The 12,302-nt window shown below is 37.6% G+C and overlaps 1 protein-coding gene across 1 annotated transcript in view; it reads right to left on the reverse strand.

Moving 5' to 3' along the window:
- The window catches only part of ARHGAP17 (Rho GTPase activating protein 17), a 42,414-nt gene that overhangs the window by 10,269 nt on the left and 19,843 nt on the right, over positions 1–12,302 (reverse strand). Inside the window, 15 exon segments of the mRNA XM_040574097.1 lie at positions 293–449; positions 588–679; positions 1,058–1,171; positions 1,984–2,064; positions 2,522–2,603; positions 3,150–3,261; positions 3,640–3,767; positions 5,817–5,898; positions 6,063–6,131; positions 7,105–7,148; positions 7,151–7,215; positions 7,368–7,444; positions 7,635–7,746; positions 8,823–8,899; positions 9,712–9,816. Coding sequence (XP_040430031.1) covers positions 293–449; positions 588–679; positions 1,058–1,171; positions 1,984–2,064; positions 2,522–2,603; positions 3,150–3,261; positions 3,640–3,767; positions 5,817–5,898; positions 6,063–6,131; positions 7,105–7,148; positions 7,151–7,215; positions 7,368–7,444; positions 7,635–7,746; positions 8,823–8,899; positions 9,712–9,816 — 1,397 coding nt within the window.

Genomic DNA, 12,302 nt, shown 5'->3' on the forward strand with positions numbered 1-12,302 from the left:
CAAATCTGTAACAGGAAGATGGTAATTTGAAGCAGTAAATATCTGCCTTTTTTTTTTTTTTTTTTAAATGAAGTCATGCACATAGTATAACTGGAAGGAAATACCAGTACATTACCTTTGAACCTTCCTCAGGCTGCAACAACATGGGGGGAAATAAATCGCTGTTGTTACCTGTAGTATTTCTATGAAATTCTCTTCCTGAGACCACTAAAAGCATGTCTAACTACAGCCTCCTAAGTAGTCCAGTTCTCAGGACTGAGGATTTGAAACCTAACCTGAGAATGAAACATACCTTTCCTTCTTCAATAAATCCCCTTCCATTACAGCCATACTAACAGGCCTCTTCCGTTCCAGTGTCCCAGATTCATATTCATTCCCAGTGTGCGACAAGTGATTTGAATTAACAGGAGGAACTGCAACAAATGCCCCAGACACATTGAAATCTTGATCTGGTAAAAAGAGACAAAATGTATCGTATGACATACATATACAAAATGGTGTCTCACTGGAAAAAAAAAGCTGTTGGAGGTTCACCTGCACAGGGATATGACAAATACAGAATTCCTTTAGCTAGAGCAAGAATTTACCTCCAGGGAAGAACCAGTCTGCATGCTGAATAATTGGCTCAATAATTGCTACCACATGGACTGAAGTTGCTGCTGCCATTTCAGCAAGGGATCTGTGGAAGAAATTTGTAGAACACTATATACAGAGTTCTATCAAAGTAAGAAAACACAAGAAATCTTGCCTAAATGGCATGTTATGCTAAGCATGATGAATCAAGAATATTAAGTACCTACCACTTCACACTTTAGTAAAATCTAGCCTATTCAATAAAATTTATAGTGTTTAAAACATTCCTAAAAAGATCCATTCCTAAAAAGATCCAAAAAATGCAAATTCCTAAAAGGATCTGGAAGCACAGGTTGAGAAAACAAAGTACTTTTTTAGGCAAATACTCTGTTGCTGTGAATTGTCGATATGATTTAAAACAATCTGTTGAAAAATTCTGTAGCTTCATGGAAGCTCTGTTTTGTAGCTTTCCTAAACAACTTACCCTTCATTCTTTGCCCATAACAAGTTGGGGCCCAAGACTATCGCGACATTGCTGGGTGTCATTTTGTTAACATCACTGTTCTGTGCAAGCTTTGCCAAAAATTTGATTAAATACCTACAAAAAGAAAAGAAACAGGAAGTTTTTCCATACCGCATGGTATAAGCTAGTACATCACTGACATTATGACATAATTAGCTTTTATGGCAAATAATAGTTCTGTTCATTTGAAAGGATGTTTCAAACTAAGTATGTTCCTTGCTGAAAGCAACTAAGTCAGAATTCAATTAACTCCTAAAGACAACTTCCCACAATACAGACAACAAAACTAACAACCTCCTTAGGTAGTGGCTGGCTACTGCTTTTCTACCCATGAATCACAGATGTTGAATGGGTTGAAAAGAAAGCAACTCCCACCTTAACAAAGCAGCACTATTAGACCTCCAGAAGAAAAATAGATAGAGAACACCTACTCAGCAGCTATTTTCACATCATGTAATGGAATTTCCACACTTTTAGGAATCACAAGTTGGTTTTGCTCCAATTCATTCCCAAAAGGCAAAACCAAAAGGTAAAATAATACAAAATAACACATGTAAAATACATCCAGGTGATATTTCTAAGACTAGAAAATATAATGAAGAGCACAACTGTTGAAAAGTCAGGTATTATTGCCAACAGCAGGACCCTTTAAATGGCAGAGCTCTGTGCATCACTGTTTTGCTACAGCCAGTAGTGAACTACCTTGACTGAAAGCCTGTCACTGCCAATGTACACCAACTACTTGATAAAACAGGATGTCCTTTTACAAACTGAATAGGATTTGGCCAAGAAGATAATAAAAGGATTAGAGTTTCAGCTAATCAACTTTGAAACATACTCTATCATCAAAGCTGCTGCGCAGCAAGTCAACAGATGTGTATATGTACCTGAAATTAGCATGATAATGCTTGGGTAATCTGTTACAAATTTTCCATAATTCTTGTAGCTTTTTATCCTGGTCCTGAATACTGGAAGGAAAAAAAAATCTGTTACATCTTAATTCCAGATCAGAAAATTGTTATTTCTGCAGAGAACAAGAAAAGATGATTGTGTAATTTTCCATATATGCCTAATAAATGCACTGTTTTTTATTCAGTAATTCAATAACCTCCTTTTCAAATCTGTGAATTACCTCTACCTGCAACAAAACCAAACCTGCTTAAGCATCAACACTGTGCAGCCAGTAGTCTGGAGTAGCCCGTATGTTTAATTATAAAATACCTAGATACTTCACCACATTTTTGTACAATATTAAGCTACAACACAAAATTTAAAACGATTTGTTAGACAAAATATTTACCTGTTAGAAAAGAAATGGGAAAGAAAGCAGCGTGAGCTTAGACTTTTTTTTTGAAGTTGTACAAAGCACCAAATTTGATGGAAGTGTGAAATATTTTCCTATATAACTATTTTTAGTATACTCACTTTGCAGCTTGTGTCCATTCTTCATAAAGACTGTAGGTCATTAAAGGTTCTGGCAACTCTCGTAAATAGGATTTCAAGGCACCTGTAATGAAGACCAGGAACAGGCAAGTTTTTTAGCCAATGCTTTCAGCCTTTATTTAAAATACTGTTCTTAGATTTGCGATTTTATCTATGCAGCAGGATCTAAGTCCCAATGAAACATCAGGACAACCTAGTATTTCCACAGTATCTGCTCAACATTTAACACAAGAGGCCTTTGTCTTAATTTGACAGAAACATGTGCCATGAAACAACTCTTCGGAACAACACCCTTATTAAAGCTACATATGGCTCTAATCTCCCTTGATCATGCTAACACTCTTCTCATTAGAAATATGATAATGGAATTACCGTGACCACCTGAATTTTAAACACCACTCTGGCATGCAAATACATCAAGTGTGTTCAGCATGCATGCCCTATACTTATCCATGTTAAGTTATGCAATTAATTGGACTTCCAATTTACTTCCATTCATAATTTATTCTGCACAGAGAGCAACACTGTAGCAAGCCAACAGTTAAATGAACAGAATAAACTTGCGTTGTATCAATTTATACCTGGTTTTGATTCAGTACATTCACAGTACCTGCAACAGCATGGGGATCTGAGTAAAATTCATCGAGCTGTGAAGTTGAACAGTCTAAGGCAGCTTTCAGCTTTTTTAACTTGGAGGCTCCAGCAGCAATTCGGAATAAGCCCTGCATAATAAAAACCAAACTGTAATTGACTGGTAAAAACATGTTATAACAAGTGTGAAGTTTTATGAGAGCCTCTTTCAGAGCAGTTTAAAGTTCAGTGTCTTCACCTTAAACTGATACGACTGAGCTCTCTCTCAATGTCACTGCCATCTGATAACGTTTTGGTCCCCTGTCACTCTTGACCCGTTAGCAATTTTTCAATCTACTCACACTCATTTCAAATATATTCCAAATAGCGCTGAAGGCTTTTCTGTTGCAAAAGGTTTATCATCTACAATAACGAGCAAAATTATTTAAGCAACTTGTACAGACAGCACTCCATGAGTTTGACTCGCTGTTTTTCCTTTCTTTCATAGAGCATCATATGGTATTACCTACCTCCTCTCTCATCCCAGTCTCCAAAAGCATCATTACACAGGCTTCAATAGGGACTGCAATTTCACGACCACTGCGCTTGAGATGCTCTTCTAATGGAGTTCCGAAAGCTGGTTTTTCAGTCCATTTGTCTAATTGAAGAGTATCAAAACATTAAACAAAATATCTAACAATCACTTAAATTATGTTTCAGCCATGAAAAGAAGAAAGCCTCTAGTACAGGTAAGAATTTTTCAGAACACAGTAGTAGTTTTACAGCCTTTGATTGGTAAAGTTTCTTGTATCATGAGTAAAGAAAAAATAAGCCTGCTGGTATTCCCAATAAAATTCAGCATCTTTGTGGATAGCACACCACGTACGTATCCTTTGTATAACTGGAAGTACATGTCCCAACACAGGTGATGTCACATGGCTGACAATTACACCAATTCTGACTTGCCAGGACTCCAGAAGACTTAGATTTACAAGAATCTTTGAGAAGATTTTTGCCCAGATTGCTTGACCTGGGCTGATCTTAATTTTAGCTGTATTTAAAGTGGATATAAACTGAGCTCTTAACATCAAGTTTATTACTGATTTAAAAATCAACAACTTGAAATGGGTGTTGATAATCCCAATGTCATGATTAGAATGACCATGTTAGCTGCACATCACACTAATGCTTGCACAGATTTTCAACTCAATTTCTCTTGATTGTTCCTTAGCTTTGAAAGTCAAAATTGCTACAAGTTTCTACAAATTGAATGTGAATTTGTTTTCTACATGTTATTTTTCACCCATTATTTCTGCTGTTTTAATTGAAAAATGCAGTAAAAGACTATTAACTGTTAGTAAAGATGCATTCTTTCTTTCATGGGGGGAAAAAGATTAAGAAAGATTTTGAAAGAGCAAAGACATTTTCTGCAAAGGATTTGAATTACTTTTTTAAAAAATAAAAAACACAACACATCAACGCTATCCCTTTCACATGGCTTTAATTCCTCTCGTTCATACCATGAGAGACCCACATAATTTTCACCAGTTTCTCAAGTCACAGTTTAGTAACTGTTCAAAGTAATTTACACTACAGCTAGAAACAATTGAATTCATGTCCTACATTTGTGTCTTGGGCCTCCTAGCACACCTTCTAAGGAAGGCTAATCTGTTCTGAAATACTCACCATATGAAAAACTTTGTACAAAGCAGGTAAGCAACAAAGGAAAATTAAATCAGTTGGATCTGTAGCTTGTATACACAACCTTCCACACAGCCATAAGGCAGCCATAACACTGTGCAAGCATAACTTATTTGCATTACTTTGCCTTTCACCACATCTACAGAGAACACATATTCTCTATCATCTTTCAGCACGATACTCATATTGGCATCTTTAGTTTACTGGTTCATCTTTTTACAACTTGCATGCGTTCTGCAACTGAAGATACCTGAGTTTTGTTTGGCTCAGAATATTTTTTTCCCCTCAGACTTTGTTCAGCCTACTTCTTGTTCAAAGCAATTAGCAAATTGGAAGACAATACAGCCAAAATTTAGGATAGCAATTTCAACACTATACAGTGCATCTTCATACAAAACTATTACTGATACTCCTTAACTTCTGTTGACAACGAAAAGCTTAGTAGTATGGGGCAGAGATAAAGCTGCCTTAATAGCTTCTTAATTGTGGATATTCAACACCACAAAACGAAAATCAATTAGCCAGCTGTAGTGCAGCGTGCACACTGGGAAAAAAGATTACATAGGAAGAAAAAAAGAGAAAGCAGTCCCACTCCTTAGAATCCGGGGATTTTCTTCTGATAATTGCCTGGTAGCTTTTCAAGAAACAAGGACCCTGAAGTTCCTAAATCATAATGAAATTTTCATCGTCTGGAAGAGCCAGGTATGAATTAGCAAAAGGTCACATGATATCAAGGCAAAAGTGCAAACAAATAGAAAAATCCTTCCTTCACCCTCTTGGGTATCAGACAGATCCATAGTATTTTATTAGTGTGTTAAAATATGGCTGGAGAACTCCAGAAAACACAGTAAAGATGGAATTATGCTTGGAAATGTAAAATTGTTAAGTAGATCAAAATGACCTATTAAGGAAGTCTGCATGCAAAAGAATCAGATAAAGGAGGAGAATATTGTGCAGAGGTGGCACAGGCAAGGAGAAGCATCAGCCAGAGCACAGGTTACTTTACCTTGATGGGCTTGAATTTCAGGTAGGACTTTTTCTATGACTGTTAATGCTTTTCTATGGTAATCTGCTTGTGCTTCTAATAACTGAGAACAGAAGCCACATTTTAAAAAAAAACAAAAAGAGCATTAGCTTCTGATGAGCACATAATACAAGACTAGAAGGTTTAGCACAAGAAATGTTATCTTTGAGAATTGAGTGTCTATGCACATTAGTGCTGCAATCAAAGTCATACTGAAAAAATACTCACCATAACAAAGAATCTAGCATATTCCCCTTCTTTGGACACAAAGCTGTACATATCTGCTGCTAGTTGATCCTTTGAAAAAGAAAAGGATGAAAAATAGGTAATGAAATTTACAAACGCATTTCAACTCATATACAAAGACAGTATGCACTTTTATTTTATCTGCAGGAACTATTGATTCAGGCAGCACAGAAAACCAGTAAGCCACCCACCATGCTACACACTAAGTGGTAAGGTCCAAATGAATTTACAGGATGAACTAGAGGCAACTGCAACCTTTTCCTTGGGGTTAAAATCAGAAAATGCTGTTTAAAAATACCTAATTGTGTGCATTTGTGAATACAATATAGAATCTATATTGTACTACTTGTGAGGAAAGTACATGCAAGAGTGCAATTCACTTTTGTATAACTGGCAAAATGCTTTTAGGCCACGCAGCTGATTTTCTTTCAAGCAAAACTCATTCAAAATGCCTACAATGCAAAGAAATTGGCCCCTGAAGTCAGCAACTGAATTGGCAATATGTTATTTACAACCAACCCTCGAATGCAAAGACAAGTACTACTAAAAGGTTTTAGAGGCTCAGATCAGCTGCATCATAACGTAGTATCCAACAACTGAGAAGTGAAAGCAAATGTGAACTGCACAGAGCAGTCCATCAATATTCCTTTTATGTCAGCAGCCACAGCTTCATCTAGGTAGCTCACACTTCATGGCTACTCAGTGGCCTGAAGCACATGGACACCCTGAACACTTAGGACAAGACTGAGACACAGTTCCTTCTCCTAAGTGTCTCAGACTAAACCAGCAAGTAATGTAAAATATACATCTTCAAAAATAAAGTACCTTTTACATTAATGCAATTTAACGCTCACTGAGCACTAACTATACCTTTAAAACATACAATTTATTAACAGTCACATAACTTGTGACTATAATAAAGCAGACAGCCAGTTCCACAAACAAGGTTTACAGAAGCTGCCATACCCTGATCACTATTGTTGCTAATCAGTTATGTACAGAATAGAAACTCATCTTGTCCTACCTTGCATTGTTCTACTTTATTTCCAGCTTCATCCATCTCTTCTTAAGAGAATCTATTTTTGAAGGATGCATTTGAAAATTTGTTCCTGAAGTCTTGTGTGCTTGGTTGTATCTGTGGAAGAAAGGCTTCAGTCATTTGATGAAACCTAGTATTAAAAAGGAATCTGCATTCATAGTTCCCTTTTAAAGTTGTTTTGACAGGGAAAAAAAAAATCATTCCAAAGGTTTTCCAACTGAATTAAGAAAGGTGTTCAAACTTCTTACCTTCCTCTTGCAGAATCCCAATCCAACACCAACTTTGCAAGCTGTTTCCTCTGTTTTTGAATGTTAGGGATCTCCATCTAAAAACAGAATTCAAAGCACATTTATTTTTAAATTGTATACTATACTAAACTTTGTAGTTTTCACTTCCACTTTCCACTACTAACACGACTACTTAAAACAGTTTTATTATTAGCAGCAAGATAAACTATTTTTGCTCGGTTTATACGTAAGTATCCAGACTTCTTTAGTCAAGCTGGAGTGACTTACCTCTGTTAGCACACTCAGTGGTTCTAAAATTTCTCTTTCAATCTGAACTTCATGTTGAGACAGCTCCATTGCCAGTTTATTCTCTGCATCACCACATGTATCTAGCATTTTCCTTTAAGAATTGTAGAAAATTGTTGCAATATGAGTTACTATTGACTAAACAAGAAAGATTCAAAACAAAACAACTGTGGGTCTTTGTCCTCTGCTACCCGTTTGGAAACATTTGCATTGAACAAAGCAAGGCCTTACTTAACAGCATAAAACCAAGTTGCTCTTTGGTGTCATTGGTAAATTCAGTATAGACAAAGAGTGTTATTAAACCTTTGCTGTCTCTAACTCCTTAGCCATTATAATAGCTTTAGAGACTTTAAGTCATCTACATGATTATACACTGACCCCAAATACAGAGAAGTCAGTATTTATTTCGTAGCCCAACTTACCAGATGCAGAAAAATTGCTCAGTGCAGTAATTAATTTTCTCCTAAGCCACTTTGATATAAAAAGTCTTAACACACCGTAACATTATGTAATCAACAGGAAGCAGTCTCAGGTTCCAAAATCACGATTTGACCTTTATTTCAAGCTTGTTCCAAGGAAAAAATCCCATTCTCTTTAAAGGCTTTACCTGATTTCTTTAAAATGTTTAAATTTTGCAACAGTTCAAAAAAAATGCACACATTTTTGGGTCATTCTACACAGTTTCCATTGGAATCCCCATCAACAGCAAGGAAACAGAGCTGCTTTGGCAATTCATTGTATTGAAGTTCTTTTGTTTCAGCCACTTTCCTGTACTTAGCAAATCTGTACCTTGCCAGGATAAGGAAACTGGCATTATCTGAAGTAGAAGCCATTAACGCAAACCTGCAGAACACAGTATTAGATTTTAAACTCTAAACAGAGATAATAATTTTATCAGTCCATATGGAGAAAGGGAATTTTCAAAAGCTTTTACAATAGAAGAGAATAAGAATCCTCTGGAATGTAATTCAGAACACGCCTAATACTTGCCTCCATAAACACTCAAGAAGAAATGCTTGTTCACTTTTTCTCCCCATGGATTAGAGAAGGAATCTAGAAGTATTAGTCTTATTAGGTTGAAAACAGCCTTTGTGTACATAAAGTCTCTAATTAGAGCTCTACAAGCAATAAATAACAGACTACATCTTATAACGAAAGTCAGATACTTACCCCAGCAGAGTTTCATCACTTAGCTGGACAGATCCTTCTTGCATATTTTGAGCAAGAGCTGTTAGAGGAAGCTTTTTCTACAGAACAGAAGGAACAGTGATTCATTTACTTTATACTAATCACCCTTTCCAGCTTTCCCAGTACATTCCCACTAAATTTTTCTCTTATTCCATGTGGTCTCTATTATACACATATGCGCCTCATTCTTTGACCTTCAGAAAACGCCAAGTCACAAAAACTTTCAACCCACAATACTCATGTTTCTCAGATACTTTGAAAAGCACTGTTTTCTCTTAGTTGGAATGACTGGCCCAAAATTTACATCAACTACTGTAAGACCAGTAAAAAGCTCTGTGATTTAAGCAACTAGCTCATTCATCTCCTTGCAGAGGTTCCTTCTCTGTGCTCCTGTTTTCAGAAGGACTGTTTTTCAATAAAAGGAGTGAAGTTGAATATTAGTAATTTCTGGTTTTAATGCACCAAGAAAGCCTTCCTATGGCCTTATTAAAGAAAGTTAAGGAACAGAAATCAAGTGTGCACAGAAGAAAGTTTACAGTTAATTTGAGACACCAGTGCACAAAGGTAATTCTAAACAAAAGGAGCAGATCAGAACCGAGTATCATCTTTTCTTAGCTCTTATGAAAGCTGTAAGTACTCAGCACACTGCAGGAGTGTCCTGAAATTACTAAGATAATACTCCACGGTCATGTTTTTATATCTGGATGGTGAACTACAGCTAGCGTTTTAACAAACAATGTCAACATGTGAGATGACTTTACAGTTTTTCTTCTCTTGGATAATTTAAGGTATAGTGACTGATCAGCACGTAGAAGGCCAGACCATATTCAGACCAATCTCAGAAGACAAGCCAAAGAGCAGTTTTACTTACATGTCGCTTATCAGAATCTGTACCATGCTGGCCCTGAAAACATGCAATTAATCGCTTCTGTGCGATATGGCAAACAGATCTCACAGTGTCAAGACGTCTCTCAATCTAGTAGGCGGAAGGGGGAGAGAGGAGGAAAACAAAAAACAGAAGTTATTTTCTTGGCCTCAGCAGAAAATCTTCCTCCTATGTGACATTTAGTTTTGGTGTGCTTATTTCTCAAGGTCTACAGATTAAAAAGAAGTTCAGATGCTTAGCAGCATCTTGACAGCAAAAATATGTGGAAGAGATTTAAATTGCTTTTGTTCTCAGTGGAGATTCAGCTGGAACTTGTAATGCCCAAGATACTACGAAGTACAAGAGAGAAAAAATTTCTCCCTACTTTTTGTCCCAGCAAGAGAGAATCAGGTTGGGGCAGACTGCACATGCAGATATCCAAGACAATAATTTAGGAAGAAAACTGGAAAAACTCTGTCTTTCATTGTGAGTTTGTAAAGCAGAATTGTAGAACATCTGACCATTTCTTTACGTTGGACCAAACCTGTGGCATTTCAACCTTGCTATAAGGTAACCTTCTCTGGCTTTTAAATGCTAGGGCAACGTTCCTAAATACTAAGTAAAATAGTATCTTCAGGCATAGATTAATGGGATTCAAAAAAGTACGTAGAAGGAAAAAAATAGCATCAATGTACAGACAAGTATTCTGCTTACCATGGTACATCGGAAACATGACTTAATACACGGAATGTGAATATGACAAAGATATACAATGAAATAAAAACCCTTGAAAGAACAGCGTATTAAAGAACACAAAAGAGCTAACAACAGCAAGTGATGAGCACTGGGACAGAACTGTTTATGGCACTGAGCTCTTGAGGCACAGCACCAAAAGAATGTGGTTTATCAACATTTTGATGACTCCCCAGGATTAGGAGGAGGAATGGTCATTTAAAAAGTAAATTTCTGCAGAAAAAAATCTAAACAGACTCAAGTTTTTGATACAGCTCTAAAATCACAGGTTACATTTTCAGGAGGGTAATAATTCTCCCCAGCTGTCCTATCAGTGCATAAATACAGATAACTGCTGACAAGAGCATTAATTTTAGTGCTACGTTGTTATACTTTGTTACGTATCTTTAAGGGCACAGTACTTAGATTTAAAACAAGAAATATTCGCTCTTCCAGAAGAAGCTAACTGCTACATTCTAATGAACATGGAATTCTGTAAATTCTCATTTAGAACAATATACATCCAAGTAAGAATGACACTTTCCCCTCCCAACACGTTTATTTCACACTTATGGACAGTAACTATGGTATAGCCCTAAAGTGACTGCAGTCCACAATTAGGTCCCAGCAAAAGCAAGTAGTGAAAACTGGAGATGATAAAGAGACGGCAGCTCCGGCTCAAGACAAGCCTCCATGGCTGGGTTCTGAGAGAATCTGTGAGGGAGAAGATGCTAATGGAGACAGGCCCAGGGAGATGAGACAGACTGGGTGAGGATCAGCACAGGATCACTGCTGCTGACATGGGAGCCCTGTCCTGGATGCACGAGCACGCACAAGACTGGGCCCCCAGAAGAGGGGAGCAGCAGCTGTGCAGGCCTGCAGGAGCACCCAAAGCTGGGCCGTGGGGCTGCCACGCCGCCCGGCAGCAGCTTCTGCAAGTCCGAGGGGAAGGTGGAAAAGAACCAGTGTAGGAGGGCTGGTGAGTTGGAGGACCAGAGCAGGAAGACTGAAGTCTCACTGGCTACACAAGGCACTACTGGGACTAACAGCTCAACAGCCACAAGATGAATCCAAGCTGGGCTGCTCAAAAAGCTTAGTAAAATCTATTTTGGTAGAGTAAGGTGCAGACAAACTGTCCGTGTAGGGCTGCTCTGAAAGCACAAGGCACTGCCTTTAATTTTGAGATTGTGCTCTACAAATAAAGTCCACTTTGAAGTCCATATGAAGATGCATGAAGAAGGCAGTACTGTTTACAGTCTACTGTTGCAACTGAGAAGTTTAATTTCTACTGTCTTATCAAGATTAAATACTACCGAGACATTCCAAATCAGCCTCTAATTGTGAAAGTACTTTTTTGCAAGGTCACATAGTTTAAGACTTCTTAAACTATCAAGCACAATTTTGGCAGGGGGGTTGGACCCAATGATCTCTTGAGGTCCCTTCCAACCCCTACAATCCTGTGATTCTGTGATTATCCACACCTGAAACACAGTAATACCAGTAACTGAACCATCTGACAGATCCCAGCACACTAACAACCTCTGTCAGCCACGCGCGATGGCTTACACCCCTTAGAAAGGCGGGCATATTCCTGACAGCCTCTTTCCAGGCAGTCTGAATGCCAAATTCAAAGGGCAGAAGATTGATAGGAGGAACATGACCCCAGAACTTTGTGAGTCTCCCCTCTGATCTGTTTTTTAGTTCAAAGATATCAGGAAAACCACAAAGGACATTAATCTCCATTAAGCTACGTTTGAACTGAAAATGTGACCTACAGGCCTTACTGTCTGCACCCACAGGGCATCTTCAGTGTACAAAGACATCAAACAATTGCTCCACTATATGCTACAAGGGCATTCCAGAAA

Source organism: Cygnus olor, chromosome 15 (assembly GCF_009769625.2).
Source record: "Cygnus olor isolate bCygOlo1 chromosome 15, bCygOlo1.pri.v2, whole genome shotgun sequence".
NCBI lineage: Eukaryota > Metazoa > Chordata > Aves > Anseriformes > Anatidae > Cygnus > Cygnus olor.